Below are 23,053 nucleotides of genomic sequence, written 5' to 3' on the forward strand. Positions count from 1 at the left end.
TTGTTGAACTATTATATTTATGGGTATAAATTTTGTGTGTTTGCTGCTTGTCTTTGATTGTTTATTTAATTTGAATTAATATTAAATTATTTCCTTTCTGCAGATGGCCCGTTATACAACACCCATGTACAGGTCTCCAGAGATGGTAGACACTTGGAACAACCATCCTATTACACAGGCATCAGATGTCTGGGCACTAGGATGTATTTTGTACACCTTATGTTATATGAGACACCCATTTGAAGATTCAGCCAAACTGCGCATAATAAATGGCAATTATACAATTCCAAGTAGTGATGCAAAATATTCATGTTTCCATGAAATAATTAGTAAGTATGACTTTACAAGTCAAACATCAAATGAAGTCTGTAGTCAGTAGAGTATTGCAGATTAAAAATATTTTCCTTATTGCTGCTTTCATTCTTCAAAGCTTGTAGTATTAAAATTGAAAGTTTGTATAACTTCACAAAGTGTGTAATCCTAATAAACTGCTCACTTTCGATGTAAACAGTAAGAAGTTCTGGTTGGTTTAAATATCTGTGAAAGAAAAAGACAATCCACTCTGACTTCAGACAGAGTTGAAAGCTGTAACTAGTGAGAACTAAACATAGATGTTAGGTATAACACAGCAGACAAACATATAGAGGATTTTGCAGTTTTCCATGGGGTGGTGAAAGGGAGGTAGATGGAGGAGTGGGATTTAAATATGTGTTCATAATTTTTTCACTGGAATCTATTGTACAAAGAGTCATTAGCATCAAATACAAAACCATTTTCTTCTTACTAAATAACAGAGTACAATAGAAAGTACTTAGCTAAACTTAATATAAGTCTGAACCTGGTTCATGCATCAATAAAATAATGTATGTAGGCCCTTACTGGGAGGAGGGGGGGGGGGGGGATCAGCAAAAATAGTGTGATTTGACATAGATCGTGATGAAATTCTTGAAATCTGTCTTCACTATGCGTGCTAGTAAATAATACTGTGTCAGAAGGAAGATAGGGGTTAACACTCATTGCAGTGATGGACATTGAAGTAGTTCAGACTGAACAAAGATAGAGAAAGAAATTGGCCACAGATGTTATTATTATTACTACTACTACTACTACTACTACTACTACTACTACTATTACTATTATTAGCTGTTATCCGTGGCTGTGCACTCATATCAGTAGTTTTGTGATGATGAATGAATGAATGAATGAATGAATGATGCTAGCAGTTTATAAATGTCTGTGTATACAGTGGTATACAGACATAAGTAAAGAAATGTATGCAGTGCCAGTGTGTAGGTACACACTGAATGTGTTTATTTTGCTCTTTGTCAAATCTGAAAGCATGCATTATATTGTGTAATTATATGTAATAAATGCATGGATTCATTACATTCGTACAGAAGTAAAGTTTTGAGGGGTAACTGTGACTCTCCAAGTACTAGATATGAGATTTTTACACCAGAGCAACACAGACCAACCGTTTCTTCCTTCCATTGCAGTACATTATAGTACCTACGTGTTTTGATCCATCCCTCGAACATGACTAATTTATGATTAACATAGTGAGTTAATAGATCAAAAATGCAGCCTCGTCAAAAGCCTCCCATGTTCCACTTTTAAGGGATGATATCTCACTTTTGTACAGGCCTTAAATGATGCTGTAATTGTGAGTCTTCAAGAGTCTCAGGAGCTTAAGAAACGCGTGACGCTTAATGTCTAAAATGCGACGAGCTTGTGACTGTTCTTCTGTCTCTGTAGCTCATAAGACCACCTGACCATTATGCACCAAAGTTCTGGCAAACCTGAGATTACTCTGAAGTTTAGTGGCCTTGAGTAACTTTTGCAGCTTGAGCTCTCTTAGAACCATGTGCAAAATCAGTCTTTATGTTTGCGAGGCTTATCATAGGCTAACGTTTTTAAGTATGGTTGTCGGGCTTACCGTCGGATTTTATTGCTATATCTCCACGCAGAGTCTCCAGCTTTGACAAGTGATATTGGAATTCAGTATCATAAATCGAGCATGCAACAACATTGGATTTCCACTGTCACGGAATGATCTATAAACACTAAGAGTCGCCGACCATCATCCAGTGTTGTATGCATCCCACTCTTGTACACCATATTTAAAAGTGTTGACAATGCTCAAAAAGATAAAACTTCCTAAAGTAGCCTGTGATTTTCCTCAGGGTTCAAACTATTTCCATATCAAAATTCAGTTCAAAATCGGTTCATCTGGTATTGTCATGAAGATGTAACAGTTACTTTCGCATTTAGTAGTACTGCTATTAGTATGAAAGTATGGATTAAACACAATGAGAATTGAATAAGCATTGTATTGATAACAATGTTGAATTATATTACATAGATCAAATCAACCAGTAAAAGCATTTTCACACATACACATATCCAAAAAAGTTTTGCATCACCTCAGTTCTGAGAGTTCCGGAATCTGTACAGGAAATTGGAGTAGAGATCAACATAAACATCATTTCTGCCCTTTTTATTGTTCATCACAACCACACATTACATGTTGTACCACCATACAGCAAGACCTTCAGAAGTGGGGGTCCAGATTGCGGTACCTCTAATACCCTGTAGCGCATCCTGTTGTATGCCGGTATTCATCATGGCATACTATCTACAAGTTCATCAAGGCACTGTTGGCCCAGATTGTTCCACTCCTCAATGGCAAATCGACGTAGATCCCTCAGAGTGGTTGGTGGGTCACATCGTCCATAAACAGCCCTTTTCAATCCAGGCTTGTTTGATAAGGTGTCTAAGGCGTTCAGCCTGACAGGGTTGCCTCCAAGCACATCTCTGATGACTGTCTGGTTGAAGGCATATGCAACACTCATCAGTGAAGAGAACATGATGCCAATCCTGTGCAGTCCATTCAGCATGTTGTTGGGCCCATCTGTACTGCACTGCATGGTGGCATGGTTGCAATGATGGACCTCACCATGGACGTCAGGAGTGAAGTGGCACATCATGTAGCCTATTGCGCACAGTCTGAGTCGTAACAAGATGTCCTGTGGTTGCACAAAAAGCATTATTCAACATGGTGGTGTTGCTGTCAGGATTCCTCCGGGCAGGGTGTGCACAACCCGGGACAATGGGGAGATCTGGGAAAAACCTGGGAACTTTTTGTATCCGGTAGAAAACTGGGAAAAACCTGGGAATTTTTTCATTGTTTTAGTTTGCAGTTAAATTTTCGTAATTTTGGCTGGTAAGAACCAATACTCTAACAAAGGATATTACTTTATCCCGCTACTGCATAATACACTCCTGGAAATTGAAATAAGAACACCGTGAATTCATTGTCCCAGGAAGGGGAAACTTTATTGACACATTCCTGGGGTCAGATACATCACATGATCACAGAACCACAGGCACATAGACACAGGCAACAGAGCATGCACAATGTCGGCACTAGTACAGTGTATATCCACCTTTCGCAGCAATGCAGGCTGCTATTCTCCCATGGAGACGATCGTAGAGATGCTGGATGTAGTCCTGTGGAACGGCTTGCCATGCCATTTCCACCTGGCGCCTCAGTTGGACCAGCGTTCGTGCTGGACGTGCAGACCGCGTGAGACGACGCTTCATCCAGTCCCAAACATGCTCAATGGGAGACAGATCTGGAGATCTTGCTGGCCAGGATAGTTGACTTACACCTTCTAGAGCACGTTGGGTGGCACGGGATACATGCGGACGTGCATTGTCCTGTTGGAACAGCAAGTTCCCTTGCCGGTCTAGGAATGGTAGAAGACGGTTTGGATGTACCGTGCACTATTCAGTGTCCCCTCAACGATCACCAGTGGTGTACGGCCAGTGTAGGAGATCGCTCCCCACACCATGATGCCGGGTGTTGGCCCTGTGTGCCTCGGTCGTATGCAGTCCTGATTGTGGCGCTCACCTGCACGGCGCCAAACACACATACGACCATCATTGGCACCAAGGCAGAAGCGACTCTCATCGCTGAAGACGACACGTCTCCATTCGTCCCTCCATTCACGCCTGTCGCGACACCACTGGAGGCGGGCTGCACGATGTTGGGGCGTGAGCGGAAGACGGCCTAACGGTGTGCGGGACCGTAGCCCAGCTTCATGGAGACGGTTGCGAATGGTCCTCGCTGATACCCCAGGAGCAACAGTGTCCCTAATTTGCTGGGAAGTGGCGGTGCGGTCCCCTATGGCACTGCGTAGGATCCTACGGTCTTGGCGTGCATCCGTGCGTCGCTGCGGTCCAGTCCCAGGTCGACGGGCACGTGCACCTTCCGCCGACCACTGGCGACAACATCGATGTACTGTGGAGACCTCACGCCCCACGTGTTGAGCAATTCGGCGGTACGTCCACCCGGCCTCCCGCATGCCCACTATACGCCCTCGCTCAAAGTCTGTCAACTGCACATACGGTTCACGTCCACGCTGTCGCGGCATGCTACCAGTGTTAAAGACTGCGATGGAGCTCCGTATGCCACGGCAAACTGGCTGACACTGACGACGGCGGTGCACAAATTCTGCGCAGCTAGCGCCATTCGACGGCCAACACCGCGGTTCCTGGTGTGTCCGCTGTGCCGTGCGTGTGATCATTGCTTGTACAGCCCTCTCGCAGTGTCCGGAGCAAGTATGGTGGGTCTGACACACCGGTGTCAATGTGTTCTTTTTTCCATTTCCAGGAGTGTAGTACTGCAGCAATAACACATGAACGAGAGAAAAAAACGAAAATAAAACTTCAGTTGCAAAGGAAATGCAATACATACAACAACAAAACACAGTGCTCATACAAGTGTCTGCCAACAGCAAAATGTGTCAAAGGCTTTAGGAAGACTATGCAATGCTTCATAACAATAAATTGCCTTTGGTGAGCGTGACGTCACAACTGTTCACATCGAGGCCCACAAGAAAGACAGGCCACAGCGCGCACGTCACGAAGGTAGACCTAAGTTCTCTTGCCCTTGCCCTTGCTCGCTCAGCTCAGCAGACACTGCGTTTTAACACAATTAACTCGTAACTAGTTGTAAACGAGAATGGTATCTTCTACTGGAATCTGCTATTATGAAGTCTTACTGTTTATTAGACCTCGAACGATCATCCATAGGCCTAGTAATAATTTGTTATGGTTGTACTGTGGTACAACAAAATTAAAATTGTGCCATTATGATTATCGGTTGCATGAGGCATCATATCAAGATGTAATTCTCATTAGTGTGTAAACACCTAACCTTGATTTAACAGGTTTAGAAATACATTTTGTCTGCTGAGCTGAGCGAGCGAGCACGCCAACTCGGGCCTATCCTCGTGACGTACGTGCTGTGACCTGTATTTCTCGTAGGCCTCGTGTTTACATTAAATTCGTTTCAGCAGTTGCGAGTATTCTCATGGGCATACACAGTTGAGTCGTGCATGAGTAGTACCTTTTCCCGCTTCTGGCTACAGAAGTGTGGCTGTTAGCTGTATAGGCAGTGGCAGCAAATTCATGTTCTTGAGGGGAAAAACCATGTTTCACAAAGTGCCTAGTCTCCAGTGCACGTTGGTCTATCAATTATTCGTATAATTTTGAAACGCATCCCTCTTGATTTTTTAACTATTTTTAACACATTCTAAGTTGATTTCTGAGTGAATCATAAGTTGATTTTTCAATATGTGCGTAGTGTACGTGATGTCTCTGCCAGAGGAATCCCGGTCGCATCTAGATATAAACTTTCCTGTTGACAAAAGAGGATGGAGCTATAAGAGCTGAGGGGAATAAAGCCAAACGTGTGAATGCCGATTGAAGTTTAAGTGGTTGACTGCGTTTTCGAATGATGAGCTTTGTTATAATTACTAGCGAAATCCATAGATTCATACTGCCAGAGTGGAAATATATGACAAACAGGAATAACAGATAAGAAAAATTGCATATTATCTTCTTGGTGTACCAAAGAAAATGAAATTTTGATAGAAATGTTTTTGCTAGATCACTACACTAGTAAGGGCCAGTTGTACAGTCCCCGGCTAGCATTGCACGAACACCTAATAATGCCTAACAGGGGAAGAAACGCGGGATAACTAAACCGATGGTTATGATAGGGTTAGTGAAGTTAACCAGAGAGTGAGTCTTGACAATGGCATGAATAATTACAGAATTAGTGATGACAAGATTATTTGTTAGAATGAGTACGGAGAAGAGCACACAAGTTACAAATGAATATGAAGATTCCAAATTTATACAAACATTTGGTACTACTACTTTTCGATCTAGTGCTTGAGAAGCTGAAGCGTATGAATGAAATGTGAAACGTTTTCCTAACATAAAGCTTTTTGATTTTAACAGGCCTAATAGGCATTTGATATTGGTATTCTGTTGTGCTATAAAAATGACCATTTGTGCCAAAACAGTCTCGTTTATTTGGTGTGTGTTACAATTGCTGCAATATTAGACAGGTCTTTTTCATTTCATAGGCAATAAAGAGTGCAGATTTTCTGAAAAGCTCTTTTTTTCCGGTTACAAATAACCCCATCCAGTTTTAATTCCGAGGTCTTTTTTTAAATAGAGCGGCAGGATGTCAATCCGGACAACTGGGAGCAGGAGAGTCACCACAGGACAGTTTTAATTTCCACTGTCATAAATATAGTTTGATGGCATCCATTACAAAATGTACATGTTTGAATTCCACAGAGTGAAATACAGTGATGTGCAATAGAAGAATGCCGTGTGAAGAGGCGTGGCACTGCACTTCGGCACTCTGGAAACCAAATAACATGTCTTACATTTCCTCGAACATATATGTTTTATGTATCAGACTGTTCAGAAAGATGTGCACTAAAAATGAACATTTTTTGGAAAGTCAATTTTTTAAATTTTTGGTGTCCTATCTCAAATGATGCTTTGGGGGGGGGGGGGGGGGGGGGTTGTAAATATTGTAGATCCGAGGCAGATGTGTAGAGCAGTCTGAGTTGCTGAGTTGTAGTGGGGAGGTGGGTAGTCTCCCCGTCACCCATGTTTACATTTAGTGATTTTGCTGTTTCCTCTTCATTTACTGTTCTCATATCAAATTAAAACAAAATGGATTTCAGTGTCTAGGAGCTATCAAGAGAATTAAAGTACTTTCACATAATTACAGAGGTCTAAGATGTTATTAGTTTCAGATCTTTCTTTACTTCCACCATTCTGACAGTCAAGCATTAATTGCCTTGCAGAACAATGAAGTTATTTTTGTCGGTCTGCTAAAGAAATTTGGCTTTCATTAATCTTTTCCACTGAGGCAGTCAATTTATTTGAAAGTGTTCAATTCCACACTATTGGCTAGTTTCAACTGTTCACTGCATTTCAAGTGCCTGTTTTCATCTTCTAGCACATATGGCATTATGCCATAATAAAGAACCAAACATGAGATAATACAGTATGGTGCTCCAAAAATATCCACGTCCCGAAAACCAAACCAAAGCTTAATATCAGGTTGAGGCCTACTTCAGTGGGAATCTGGAGATGCTAATGTGCGCTATAAGCCAAATTATGCATTTTAGTATGGTTCATAAAATTCGGATGCTCTTGGAGTATCCTCTTATGTCTTGTTTCTTTTATTATATAATGTAAGATCTTTCAATATTTTACACATACGAACATACAGTCTTCCTGCGTTATCGTAGCTGCGCACATGCGGTGATGTCTGTTATCTGGCGCTGTCTGGCAACTGCTGAAACGAACCTATTTCTAGCAAGTTGCGGGAAAATATTGCAAATGGTGGTTTGAAAAGCGTTAAGCATAGTTTACACGACAACATTGGGTTGCGCCACTCGTTGCGTGGAATGAGTTGCATGCAAATGGTTTCATATATGACTATAGACATGGCAACACAAGTATACACTTCAGTTTCGTTGTTTTGTGGGTTCCTGAGTCGTGCCTGAAATTAAAGTTTTGACAGTTACACATCGCATGAGTTGTGATGGAGTTAAAGCTTGTTGCGTGGAATTGCTGCATAAGAAAAAATAAAATACGTGTTTCAATTCATGGCTGGATGAAGAAATGACATCAGCTCGGTTGCTCAGGTACCAGAATTGTTCACATTTCTTCCAAATAGAGTTAATTATGCGATAAGAAAAAAATACTATAATGCATTAAGCACTGTCGCCAGAACTGAAATTACATATCACATTGTGTGCATTACAGTCGAGAACAATTGGCTTGCTAGAAGATGCAGTTTTAGTTGGTGGTGATGCTTTTTCATGGCGCATTAAGAAGAGAATAGTTTGCAAACAACTGTCTTGAAAATAGATCTGCAGTGGCAATATTTCAAAATTCAAACATATCTGAATGGGGAGCACTGCTGTGACGTTTTGAGTAGATGAATATTGAATAAAGAATGCAGCGTCATGATTTGTGTAGCCTTCCCTCCTGTCAACAATATTCCTCAAAAAATTCGGTCAACTTGAACGATGGGATTTTAGTCTTGCAGATGAGAGCATTTCCACAGCCAGAATTGTAGTTGGTTGTATTTTTCTTAACTCAGCTGTATATGTTTTCCTAATTCAATAAATTTTTCCCTGCATCTCAGATATTGTCAAACCATCTGTGTTTTGATCGCACATTATGTGATTTTTGTAATCAACATCACTGAAATCCCACAGACACCTATACAAAGCACGGACATCCAAAAAGCAAACATTATTCTCTGTTCCTCACTTCAGTTTGTCCGCACTCTATGAATACACATAATCTCAATACTTGTGCAACTAGTGTTGCCAAAGCTTGAACACACCGAAAGTGTTTAGTTTCACCATCGAGTTGGGGAACAGCACGGCGCGTATGCGCAGTGGCCGTTAGCACAGTTGCCTGCAACCTAGTGTCGTCGTGTAAACTAGGTTTTACTTTCAAAGTAAATTTCCTATTACGCAAGATGAATTATATGTGAGAACATACATTGAATTTCTAAAATCACAAAGCGTTTGACTCTCATATAAAAATCAACTCTTCGAGGACGAGCCATTTAGATGAATTTCAAGCCCAGAAGATCAAACATTTATGTCGTAATTAAACATTTTACTGGCACATATGTCTGATGTATCTTAAGTGTAACATGCGCAAAAATGATCAACATTATATGTGAAAGCGTAGCTTCTCTTGCAGCTTATCGATGTGTAGATAGTGGGGAGGCAGCATGGTAATAACGACGATATATAATCACTTGCACTCTCGTCACTTACTATGAATGCTTTTATTCTCATAGCATATACACAATGCGTGTAGCATAGAGCTCGTACTACAGAGAACTGATCTGGCAAATATACAGTTGTTCTTGCTGTGGTAGGGTAGTGATATTATTTTGGGGGGGGGGGGGGGGGGGGAGAGTGAGCCATTGGTTCTACTTCACCAGAAATCTTAGAGACAATATTACGTGTGATGTTGCTATTGGCCAACTACATCACCTGTCATATGCTCCGAATATCGGCTGGCGAGATCATGTTACGTGAACTGTGACTGGCTTACAAAAGCGCATCGCAATCTCAGTTTCAATACTTCAGAAAGTAACATGGGGCGTTTGATGGAATTTTGCATTTATACTTTCGTAATACGAAAATATACAGCGTACATGTTGCTACACATCAAAGATCTTTCCAAAATGTGTTTTTTCCCCCTTGGGTTTCATTTACTAAAGTGCTGAGCAGTTCTACAGTGGTGTATAAAACAATAGCCATTCAAAAGATTGATAACTTTACAGTTTCGAGGGAAATTATACTGTCACTTAACATGAAAAAGTGTATTTTCACCTGGGAGGAAATGTATTTTTAACTGAGAAATCTGGGAAAAATCTGGAATTTTTTTTCCTTGTCCGTGTATACACCCTGTCCGAGCCATAGGTAGTAGTCATCCACTGCAGTAGTAGCCCTTCAGCGGCCTGAGAGAAGCATTTCATCAACAGTTCCTGTCTCCCTGTATCTCCTCCATCACTTTGGTTCACTCTGAGACGCCTGGACATTTCCATTGTTGAGAACCCTTCCTGGTACAAAGTAACAATGTGGACACGATCGCCTGCGGTATTAACCATCTAGGCATGGTTGAACTACAGAGAACATGAGCTGTGTACCTCCTTCCTAGTGGAATGACTGGAACTGATCTGCTGTCGGCCCCCTCTATCTAATAGATGTTGCTCATGCATGATGAACCATGAATCATGGACCTTGCCATTTGTTGGGAGGCTTGCGTGCCTCAGCGATACAGATGGCCGTACCGTAGGTGCAACCACAATGGAGGGTTATCTGTTGAGAGGCCAGACAAACATGTGGTTCCTGAAGAGGGGCAGCAGCCTTTGCAGTAGCTGCAGGGGCAACAGTCTGGACGATTGACTGATCTGGCCTTGTAACACTAACCAAAACGGCCTTGCTGTGCTGGTACTGCGAACGGCTGAAAGCAAGGGGAAACTACAGCCGTAATTATTCCCGAGGTCATACAGCCTTACTGTATGATTAAATGATGATGGCGTCCTCTTGGGTAAAATATTCCAGAGGTAAAATAGTCCCCCATTTGGATCTCCGGGCGGGGACTACTAAAGAGGACGTCGTTATCAGGAGAAAGAAAACTGGCGTTCTATGGATCGGAGCGTGGAATGTCAGATCCCTTAAAAATCGGGCAGGCAGGTTAGAAAATTTAAAGAGGGAAATGGATAAATTAAAGTTAGATATAGTGGGAATTAGTGAAGTTTGGTGGCAGGAGGAACAAGACTTTTGGTCAGGTGAATACAGGGTTATAAATACAAAATCAAATAGGGGTAATGCAGGAGTAGGTTTAATAATGAATAAAAAAATAGGAGTGTGTGTAAGCTACTACAAACAACATAGTGAAGGCATTATTGTGGCCAAGATAGACATAAAGCCCATGCCTACTGCAGTAGTACAAGTTTATAAGCCAACTAGCTCTGCAGATGATGAAGAAATCGATGAAATGTATGATGAGATAAAAGAAATTATTCAGGTAATGAAGGGAGATGAAAATTTAATAGTCATCGGTGACTGGAATTCGAGAGTAGGAAAAGTGAGAGAAGGAAACATAGTTGGTGAATATGGATTGGGGGTAAGAAATGAAAGAGGATGCCGTCTGGTAGAATTTTGCACAGAGCATAACTTAATCATAGCTAACACTTGGTTCAAGAATCATAAAAGAAGGATGTATACATGGAAGAATCCTGGAGATACTAGAAGGTGTCAGATAAGATTATATAATGGTAAGACAGAGATTTATGAAGCAGGTATTAAATTGTAAGACATTTCCAGGGCAGATGTGGACTCTGACCACAATCTGTTGGTTATGAACTGTAGATTAAAACTGAAGAAACTGCAAAAAGGTGGGAATTTAAGGAGATGGGACTGGGTTAAACTAACTAAACCAGAGGTTGTACAGAGTTTCAGGGAGAGCATAAGGGAACATTTGACAGGAATGGGGGAAAGAAATATAGTAGAAGAAGAATGGGTAGCTCTGAGGGATGAAGTAGTGAAGGCAGCAGAGGATCAAGTAGCTAAAAAGATGAGGACTAATAAAAATCCTTGGGTAACAGAAGAAATATTGAATTTAATTGATGAAAGGAGAAAATACAAAAATGCAATAAATGAAGCAGGCAAAAAGGAATACAAACGTTTCAAAAATGAGATCGACAGGAAGTGCAAAATGGCTAAGCAGGGATGGCTAGAGGACAAATGTAAGGATGTAGAGGCTTATCTCACTAGGGGTAAGATAGCTACTGCCTACAGGAAAATTAAAAAGACCTTTGGAGAAAAGAGAATGACTTGCATGAATATCAAGAGCACAGATGGAAACCCAGTTCTAAGCAAAGAAGGGAAAGCAGAAAGGTGGAAGGATTATGTAGAGTGTCTATATACAAGGGCGATGTACTTGAGAACAATATTATGGAAATGGAAGGTGATGTAGATGAAGATGAAATGGGAGATACGATACTGCGTGAAGAGTTTGACAGAGCGCTGAAAGACCTGAGTGGAAACAAGGCCCCGGGAGGAGACAACATTCCATTAGAACTACTGACGGCCTTGGGAGAGCCAGTCCTGACAAAACTCTTACCATCTGGTGAACAAGATGTATGAGACAGGCGAAATACCCTCAGACTTCTAGAAGAATATAATAATTCCAATCCCAAAGAAAGCAGGTGTTGACAGATGTGAAAATTACCGAACTATCAGTTTAATAAGTCACGGCTGCAAAATACTAATGCGAATTCCGTACAGACGAATGGAAAAACTGGTAGAAGCCAACCTTGGGGAAGATCAGTTTGGATTCCGTAGAAATGTTGGAATACGTGAGGCAATACTGACCTTACCACTTATCTTAGAAGAAATTTTAAGGAAAGGCAAACTTACATTTCTAGCATTTGTGGACTTAGAGAAAGCTTTTGACAATGTTGACTGGAATACTCTCTTTCAAATTCTAAAGGTGGCAGGGGTAAAATACAGGGAGCGAAAGGCTATTTACAATTTGTACAGAAACCAGATGGCAGTTATAAGAGTCGAGGGACATGAAATGGAAGCAGTGGTTGGGAAGGGAGTAAGACAGGGTTGTAGCCTCTCCCTGATGTTATTTAATCTGTATATTGAGCAAGCAGTAAAGGAAAGAAAAGAAAAATTTGGAGTAGGTATTAAAATCCATGGAGAAGAAATAAAAACTTTGAGGTTCGCCGATGACATTGTAATTCTGTCAGAGATAGCAAAGGACTTGGAAGGGCAGTTGAATGGAATGGATAGCGTCTTGAAAGGAGGATATAAGATGAACAGCAACAAAAGCAAAACGAGGATAATGGACTGTAGTCAGATTAAGTCGGGTGATGCTGAGGGAATTAGATTAGGAAATGAGGCACTTAAAAAAGTAGTAAAGGAGTTTTGCTATTTGAGGAGCAAAATAACTGATGATGGTCGAAGTAGAGAGGATATAAAATGTAGACTGGCAATGGCAAGGAAAGCGTTTCTGAAGAAGAGAAATTTGTTAACATCGAGTATAGATTTAAGTGTCAGGAAGTCGTTTTTGAAAGTATTAGTATGGAGTGTAGCCATGTATGGAAGTGAAACATGGACAATAAATAGTTTGGACAAGAAGAGAATAGACGCTTTCAAAATGGGGTGCTACAGAAGAATGCTGAAGATTAGATGGGTAGATCACATAACTAATGAGGAGGTATTGAATAGAATTGGGGAGAAGAGGAGTTTGTGGCACAGCTTAACAAGAAGAAGGGACCGGTTGGTAGGGCATGTTCTGAGGCATCAAGGGATCACAAATTTAGTATTGGAGGGCAGCGTGGAGGGTAAAAATCGTAGAGGGAGACCAAGAGAGGAATACACTAAGCAGATTCAGAAGGATGTAGGTTGCAGTAAGTACTGGGAGATGAAGCAGCTTGCGCAGGGTAGAGTAGCATGGAGAGCTGCATCAAACCAGTCTCTGGACTGAAGACCACAACAACTACAACAACATGTGTGATTGTTTACATCTTTGGGCAGGTGTAGTGACATCTCTGAACAGCCAAAGGGACTGTCTCTGATGCAGTATCCACAGTCAACATCCATCTTCAGGAGTTCTGCGAAGCGGGGTGATGCAAAACTTTTTTTGATGTGTGTGAGATAAAGTTCAAAACTCAAAGAGTAATTAGCTTTTTCAAAGAGTAATTATTGTTCCATATTTTACATTATATTCTTCTAATCAATAAATATGTTTACTGCACACTTCCTAAAGTAGCCTGTGTTCTTCCTCAGCATTCAAGGTATGTCAATACCAAATTTCGTCAAAATCTTTTGAGCAGTTTAGTTGTGAAAGCGTAACAGATTGAGTTACTTTTGCATTTATAATATTAGTATGGATTACCACTGTTTCCTTCAAATGGCCCCTTTTTTATTTTTCTCTAACCTATTCAGGCAACAAGTAGAAAAACTTTGAGTAGTGAGACAGGAATTTGAAGTACTTCCTCCCCTTCTGAGTCCAACATCTCATGCAGTACAATTTTGCTGCATGGTTTGAGACACCATGACACTGATTGCGCGGCTCCTCCTGCCGGTGGTTCGAGTCCTCCCTCAGGCATGGGTGTGTGAGTTTTTCTTAGCATAAGTTAGTTTGAGTAGTGTCTAATTATAGGGACCGATGACCTCAGCAGTTTGGTCCCTTAGGAATTCACAGGCACACAGTACAATTTTGTCTGGCCTCACTGTCAGTATTCCAAAGGGTTCTATCACCCTCATCAACAGTCAAAAAACAATGTGTTTGTTCAGGCCATATAGTAATTAAAATTTCTTTTCTACCATTTGTAATACATTCTTGCAGTTTATTGTTAAAGTGGAGTTATAAGATTAATCAAGTTGTAAAGAAACTAGCAGCAGCATAGTCAGTGCAAACTTGAATGCAGATTGAAAATTCGTTACGAGTATTTAATGTAATATGTTCTTTGACTTTCACAGATTACTAGGTCTATGGAAGCTCATATATCTTATGCATGTTGATGTTGTTGAGAATATGTTTGACTGTCATATGGCACATATAAAGAAGAATGTGTGTGGAAACCCTGTGCGTTGTAACCTCCCCCTCACTTATCGACCTTAATGACAGTGCAAAATTAAACCGCGTGTACCTAATGGAAATTTGGGAAAAGCAATCGTCACCGAAGTTAATCTGTCGGTAAAGAGGGAGGAAAGGGTTACATCTAAATGAAAGGAAAAATGCAAATGAAACTGGTGGAAATTAATTTTGAAAAGGGGTAAAGTTAATAAAGGAAGTAAATGTGCGGCCGTTACGTCAACAATTAACCAGCGGTAATTTGATATTTGAGATTTGGGGGAAATTACGGTTGCCAGTCCTTAGGACAATTACTATAGAAACTGAAAAAGAAAGGTTATTACACATATAATTAGCACTAGAAGCGTGGCAACTGAAGGTTGACACGTGTAGTGTGAAAACTGAAAGTTTGTCAGAAGTAATAAATTTCGCTACACTCTGACTTAATTTAGCAAAAGAATTAATAAAACCGGAAAATCGAAAGTTAATTTAGTGACTGAAGTTAATAGTGAGCTTTCTTTCTGAAGCACATCGAAATTCAGTAAAATACGGTTAGTCTTGGACTACCTCAACAATCATTTCAAAAGCTACTTGAATGAACGCAATTTAGAAATAGGAGATTTAACTTTGAACTTGAATTAAATGATTCTGAACAATTAACAGTAGTAAATTTAGTACGTACCAAGCTGAGCTGTAGTCACAGGTAAGCTAAAATATGGTAACAAAACTCGCACTCATAATTTGTGCTTGTGTAATCTAAATATTGTAGCCAGCTATGAATACCTTAACTGAACTTTGAAATTAAAGCAGCGAAATCGAATGATGCTGGCGTTTGAATTTCAACGACACTCGGGTTCATTCCGGAAAAGCAAGGGACCCTGCTTGGTAATGCAATTGGGACAATGAGCAACAAACGTTCATGCTAAGTTGCTGTAATTTTGTGATTTGAACAGTTTTAAAAGCTGAGGTCTGCCATACAGTTCTAAAACTTTACGTGCTTCCAGTCTTCCTTGTTGGTTGATTGAAGGTTTGAAGCCGTCGATCGAGGAGGTGGCGACAGTCACTCATTGTCGGCCATCGCTGTTGCAGAAGCTGGATGTTGGCGCGCCTTCTTCTCGACACGGTCACCAGACGAAACGGGCTCTTGATGTGCGCCAGCTAATGCTTCCCGTCCACGACACCGTGTCAGAAACTATCATAGCAAGTCGAGCGCAATTACATGCTGCCAAACCCTGAAAGCGCGGCAACTCGCGGGAGCGTCACACAACACACCTGCTCCACTGCACTACCCCAGCCAGAATCTCTCTGCCCGCGCTCCACGCAACAGAGTTAACACTATCCCAAAGATCCTAAATACTTTCGTTCTCCACACGACCTATCGATGTATTCGTTCGATAGTATAGTTTTCCCTATGCCAGACCCAGCGTATAAATACAAATAATATTCACAAAACAAACCAATTATACATCGACATAAATGCATATATATACAAATAGTAAAACAATTACAATATACAAAGACACAGAAATGTCATATCTTGAGGTAACAAAACAAGGAAAAAATTATAGTACAATAGATGGAAATAGGAGGATATGCATTTCCGTCGTTACAGCGTGACTGGGTTCTTCATACCTCTACCTGCACCCCCCCCCCCTCTCTCTCTCTCCCTCTCTCTCCCTCTCTCTCCCTCTCTCTCCCTCTCTCTCTCTCTCCCTCTCTCTCCCTCTCTCTCTCTCTCCCTCTCTCTCCCTCTCTCTCCCTCTCTCTCCCTCTCTCTCCCTCTCTCTCTCCCTCTCTCTCCCCCCCCCCTCTCTCTCTCTCTCTCTCTCTCTCTCTCTCTCTCACACACACACACACACACACACACACACACACACACACACACTCGAAGTAGCAAATGGATATGCATGACCAAAAGGCACTGATATACCAAAGATAAGAGACAGAAGTATGTTAAGATTGCAGTTTTACATGATCTTTCTTGTCTGAAATTCAAAATTATGTAAAGATGATTTATTGCCTTCAAGCCTTCAAACATTGGATATTTGTGGGTTTTACAGCTGTGTAGTGCATCATACAGTAAATGTTGAATCAACACTTCATCTGCTATTGCAAGTGGCTTTCCATAAGATACTTCTACTGAGGGTAATACTATGGGGGTAATGCTACTTAACTTTTATATCCTGTCTTCACTCCTTTCCCTGCAATTCCTTAAATGAGGTTACAGTAATAAAAAGTGTCAAATGATTGAATGTTGAAAATGGAGTAGTAATTTTGAGTCTGAATTTCATTGTCCCACACTGATGAACCAGGAGGAGCTGATTTCATGATTTAGTGCATCTCTCCCAGTGTTTGGTGGCATTAAGATGGCTCGATATGTTGTATGCCTTCCACAGAAGTGTCCACAGCTGCAGACTGAGTATTCATTTTGGTGTTAAGCCTCTGCAGCTTCATCATGTTGTCAGTAATATGTGACACTGGTGTTCTTTTTAGCCTTGTTCTGACAGGATGCACTGTCTGCCCAAAATAAACTCACCAACAGTCACAGCTGCCCTGTAAACTCCTGCACCAGCACTAATAGATACTTGCATAGTATGGTGTACCACCGTCCACAGCAGGATAGTTTGGTTGTACGTACTCTGTAGAAGAAGGCTCACCGAATTTGCAATATGATAGTGGGAAGTTGGTACTGTAGAAACTGCAGCCAACCTTCAGAACTAAAGAATACAACGATGAAGCTGTCAGTAAAATCATATCTGCAAGGAACGAAGGTGATAGACCAGAAGTTAGAGCAAACCTGCATTGAAATGCTACCTTAAGAGCAGTGGGTGCCAGCTGTGTGGGGAAAATTCTTCACTAGTGCCCATTAAAACTATCTGCTGGGCTAACAACAGAATCGAAGACCTTTGGGTTTGTACAGAGATGCCATTGATACATTCAACAGGCCAGGCCAGGAATTTAGCTAGTCAGCTAAAAATAGGATAGTGTATATTGCAAAGGCCTAGCAGAACACAGCTAAAAAAAGTCTGAGTGTCACACAAGTGTCAATTCTGTGGTGGTAGAACATCAAAATAACTGCAATAACATAAACAAGTTGAGAGGCTTGTGTGCTAGCTAAGTAACCACCTATCTTCAAAATACAGAGATGAGAGAGAATAAAGATAATCGAAGTGCCTCAACACCTGTGCCAGTATACATTTCTACGGAAGGTACACAGTATATCAGTCCACCCTAACTACCAGCAAAGGTCTCAAAATTATTGTCAATAAGGAATTATTGGCCCAGAAGTGAAGATGGTATGTAAGATCATCATCATCATTTAAAACTGATTATGCCTTTCAGTGTTCAGTCTGGAGCATAGTCCCCCTTATAAAATTCCTCCATGATCCCCTATTCAGTGCTAACATTGGTGCCTCTTCTGATGTTAAGCCTATTACTTCAAAATCATTCTTAACAAATCCAGGTACCTTCTCCTTGGTCTACCCCGACTCCTCCTACCCTCTACTGCTGAACCCATGAGTCTCTTGGGTAACCTTGCTTCTCCCATGCGTGTAACATGACTGCACCATCTAAGCCTGTTCGCCCTGACTGCTACATCTATAGAGTTCATTCCCAGTTTTTCTTTGATTTCCTCATTGTGCACACCCTCCTGCCATTGTTCCCATCTACTAGTACCTGCAATCATCCTAGCTACTTTCATATCCGTAACCTCAACCTTATTGGTAAGGTAATCTGAATCCACCCAGCTTTCGCTCCCATACAACAAAGTTGGTCAGAAGATTGAACGGTGCACAGATAACTTAGTCTGGGTACTGACTTCCTTCTTGCAGAAGAGAGTAGATCGTAGCTGAGTGCTCACTGCATTAGCTTTGCTACACCTCGCTTCCAGTTCTTTCACTATGTTGCCATCCTGTGAGAATATGCATCCTAAGTACTTGAAACCATCCACCTGTTCTAACTTTGTTCCTCCTATTTGGCACTCAATCCGTTTATATCTCTTTCCCACTGGCATTACTTTTGTTTTGGAGATGCTAATCTTCATACCATAGTCCTTACATTTATGATCTAGCTCTGAAACATTACTTTGCAAACTTTCAATAGAATCTGCCATCACAACTAAGTCATCCGCATATGCGAGACTGCTTATTTTGTGTTCACCTATCTTAATCTCACCCAGCCAGTCTATTGTTTTCAACATATGATCCATAAATAATATGAACAACAGTGGAGACAGGTTGCAGCCTTGTCTTACCCCTGAAACTACTGTGAACCATGGACTCAATTTACCGTCAACTCTAACTGCTGACTGACTATCTATGTAAAGACCTTTAATTGCTTGCAAAAGTTTGCCTCCTATTCCATAATCACGTAGAACAGACAATAACTTCCTCCTAGGAACCCGGTCATATGCCTTTTCTAGATCTATAAAACATAGATACAATTCCCTATTCCACTCGTAACACTTCTCCATTATTTGCCGTAAGCTAAAGATCTGGTCCTGACAACCTCTAAGAGGCCTAAAACCACACTGATTTTCATCCAATGTCCTCAACTAATACTCGCACTTTCCTTTCAACAATACCTGAGAAGATTTTACCCACAACGCTGATCAAAGAGATACCTCTGTAGTTGTTACAATCTTTTCTATTTCCATGTTTAAAGATTGGTGTGATTACTGCTTTCGTCCAGCCTGATGGAACCTGTCCCGACTCCCACGCCATTTCAATTATCCTGTGTAGCCATTTAAGACCTGACATTCCACTGTATTTGATGAGTTCCGACTTAATTTCATCCACCCCAGCCGCTTTATTGCACTGCAATCTATTGGCCATTTTCTCCACTTCCTCAAATGTGATCCTATTTTCATCATCATTCCTGTCCCATTGTACATCGAAATCTGAAACATTACTGATCGTATTTTCACCTACATTGAGCAACTCTTCAAAATATTTCCTCCATCTGCCCAAGGCATCAACAGGATTCACCAGCAGTTTTCCTGACCTGTCCAAAATACTTGTCATTTCCTTCTTACCTCCCTTTCGAAGACTGCTAATTACACTCCAGAATGGTTTTCCAGCAGCTTGACCCAAGGTCTCCAACCTGTTTCCAAAGTCTTCCCAAGATTTCTTCTTGGGTGCTGTAATCATCTGTTTTGCTTTGTTTCTTTCTTCAAAATAACTTTCTCTGTCTACCTGAGTTCTAGTATGTAGCCATTTTTGATATGCCTTCTTTTTCCTTTTACAGGCTGCCTTGACTGTGTCATTCCACCAAGCTGTTTGCTTCATATCCCACCTTTACACACTACTGTTCCAAGACATTCTTTGGCCACTTCTAGTACTGTGTCCCTGTACCTTGTCCATTCCTTTTCCAGTGACTGCAATTGACTACATTCAACTAACTGGTACCTTTCTGATATCACTGTTATGTACTTGTGTCTGATTTCCTTATCCTGAAGTTTCTCCACTCTTATCCTCCTACACATGGACCTGACCTCCTGCACTTTCGGCCTCACAATACCAATTTCACTGCAGATTAAACAGTGATCAGTGTCATCAAAGAATCCCCTGAATACACGTGTGTCCCTCACAGCCTTCCTGAATTCCTGATCTGTTATTATATAATCAATGACAGATCTGGTTCCCCTGCCTTCCCAAGTATACCGGTGAATGTTCTTATGTTTAAAAAAGGAGTTTGCGATTACTAAGCCCATACTGGCACAGAAATCCAAGAGTTGTTTCCCATTCCTGTTGGCCTCCATATCCTCTCCAAATTTACCCATAACCTTTTCATACCCTTCTGTTCGATTTCCAATCCTGGCATTAAAATCACCCATGAGCAGAACACTGTCCTTGTCCTTTACTCTAACAACTACATCACTGAGTGCATCATAAAAACTATCCATCTTGATCTGTCCCTTCACAATGCGAATATACTGACACAATCCTAATTTTCTTGCTAGGCACTGTCAAATCTATCCACATCAGTCGTTCGTTTACATACCTTATTGCAACTACGCTGGGTTCCATTTCTTTCCTGATGAAAAGCCCACACCCCATTGTGCTATTCCTGCTTTGACTCCTGACAGGTAGACCTTGTATTCTCCCACTTCCTCTTCTTTCTCACCCCTTACCCGAATGTCACTAACAGCTAAAATGTCCAACCCCATCTTACTTGCAGCCTCTTCCATCTCTACCTTCTTCCCAGAGAAGCCCCCATTGATATTAATAGCTCCCCATCTCGTTACCATTCGTTTGCCGAGTCGTATCTTAGGAGTCCCTGGTTTGTCAATTAGAGGTGGGACTCCGTCACCTCCAAACGTCCGAGGCATTTTGCTCTGATTGTTGCCAGCATCATATTTATAGTACCAGGGAAGCAGGTTGCTAGCCTTACTTGCCCCGGGTCCCATTGAGTTTTACCCCTAACGGTTGAGGGACTAACTGGTGGATTTGGTAGTCTTTACCGTCTGAGCACAAAGGTGGCCACGACTCGGAATATGTCAGAGATGCCCAGCCTTATTCCAAAGTAACTGGTATCCCGACTGTCAGGACCACTTACTTGGCCACTCATACATTGCTCGTGGTTCATGAACTAGGACATGATACCAGAAAATGCCACAGTAGCATTACATATCCCAACGGAGACCATATGGCATAGTGACCACCCTGGAATATGAGGGTGTGGATATAATGTTGGAAAACTTAAACTGTGTGTTATTTATGTTGATTAAAGATTAACATTTCTCAGTAACTGAACAGTGAAAAAACATTGTTGAATGTGAACTCATACATAAAGAAATAATTTCTATTCAGTTATCCTGGCTAGTTTGCCTAAATATGGGATTCAGTTTCAGTAACAATGTTTTTGTTAAGGAACTTAATTAGCCTGAAAATAAATGAGTGCAATAGCTGCTAAAATACTTTAGTGGCTGACTGTATGGGTGTGTTAGTTATATAAATAGCTTTTTCATTTACTTTATCAAGAAGTTAGCAGTTGTGTACATTTGTAAATAATAGATTTCAGCTATCAGTCATCCTTTGGAATTTTTATTGGCAGATCTAGATTTCAGCTAGAAACTAGCCGTTCTCAATGCACTATCCTCTTTTTGGTCAATGCATGTAATGCCTGTTGGTCTGGCTTTGTACACAATTCATTGAATATTCAATGAACTGTGTACAAAGCTAGATCAACAGGCATTACATGCATTGACCAAAAAAGGATCGTGCATTGAGAATGGCTAGTTTCTAGCTGAAATCTAGATCTGCCAATAAAAATTCCAAAGGATGACTGATAGCTGAAATATATTATTTACAAATCAAAATAACGTTTGCTGCGTGCAACAGCCTCTGAATGGAGGGTAACCTGAGTTGTGTAAATGTTTATATATGAGCAATGACAATGAAATTACTGCTGTTTTGTAATTATCATGGGTTTTAGGCAAACTAATCATATTAATGGATTCTAAATAATCAAAAGAAGGGAAGTAGATAATAAAGTTGAGTTGAATAATCTCTGAGTCCATATGTGAGATTTTAAGTGCTGTGTACACCAACGGCCTTGCTGCAATGGTAACACTGGTTCCAATCAAATCACCAAAATTAAGTGCAGTTGGCTTAGCTAGCACTTGGATGGGTGACCATCTTGTCTGCCAAGTGTTGTTGACCAGTGGGGTGCACTCAACCCTTGCAAGGCAAATTGAAGAGCTACTTGATTGAGAAGCAGTGGCTCCAGTAACAAAAACTGACAACAGCCAGGAGAACAGTGTACTGACCTCATGCCCATCTGTATCTGCATCCAGTGACACCTATAGACTGAGGAAGACACAACAGTCAGTCAGTACGACTGGATCTTCAGAGACCTCACCAGATGGAGTTTTTACAGTGCGCATCATAAAAATTGCATTTTGAATATATATTATTTTATTATTGTTGATGTTTCTGGGGGGAAGAAAAACATAACTATTGTAAGGAATCCACTTGCTTTGTTACAAACTGTGCATCCGATATTGAACTCAAAAGTGAGTTTGTCTGCAATCCAAATTATTTGAAGAACTTTCCCATGACAGGGTGAGTTGAGAGCTGTGCAATACACAGGAGACAGTCATGTCTATGGGCCTGCTGCATGCTTACATTGAGCAGGGCCATGTGGCACATCTGCCAGCACACTGTCCCAGTGGCGGCACTGAGGTGGCCACTTGCAGTGTGCTCACACAGATTATAGCTGACCTATCGCGTCCTCTGACCTTAGGTGGCTGGAAGTTGAACTGGCATTTTGTCTGAATGTTGTGTATCCAGTCACAATGGTCACACTTGCCTTTTGCCATTAGCACTCCACAATGTAGGTTACCATTACAGTATCCAATAATAAAAAAGAAAATAGCCATCAATAAAGGGAAGGATGAAGTGGAGGATAGATTGAAATTGGATTCTTCTGAAGATCCCACAGTTTACCACTCTGGATCCCAGTGATGGCATTTAGATGACCATTGTAGTCATAAACTGTTACAAAAGCTTGCATGTTACGAATTGAGGATGCAGCCCACGAC

The 23,053-nt window shown here is 41.1% G+C and overlaps 1 protein-coding gene across 3 annotated transcripts in view; it reads left to right on the forward strand.

Annotated features, from left to right (window-relative positions):
• The window catches only part of LOC126260250 (cyclin-G-associated kinase), a 256,668-nt gene that overhangs the window by 48,310 nt on the left and 185,305 nt on the right, over positions 1 to 23,053 (forward strand). For all 3 annotated transcript variants that reach the window (XM_049957574.1, XM_049957583.1, XM_049957590.1), the window contains exon 7: positions 104 to 329. In XM_049957574.1, coding sequence (XP_049813531.1) covers positions 104 to 329 — 226 coding nt within the window. The remainder of the gene's footprint in view (positions 1 to 103; positions 330 to 23,053) is intronic.

The sequence above is a fragment of the Schistocerca nitens genome, chromosome 1, assembly GCF_023898315.1.
Source record: "Schistocerca nitens isolate TAMUIC-IGC-003100 chromosome 1, iqSchNite1.1, whole genome shotgun sequence".
Lineage (NCBI taxonomy): Eukaryota > Metazoa > Arthropoda > Insecta > Orthoptera > Acrididae > Schistocerca > Schistocerca nitens.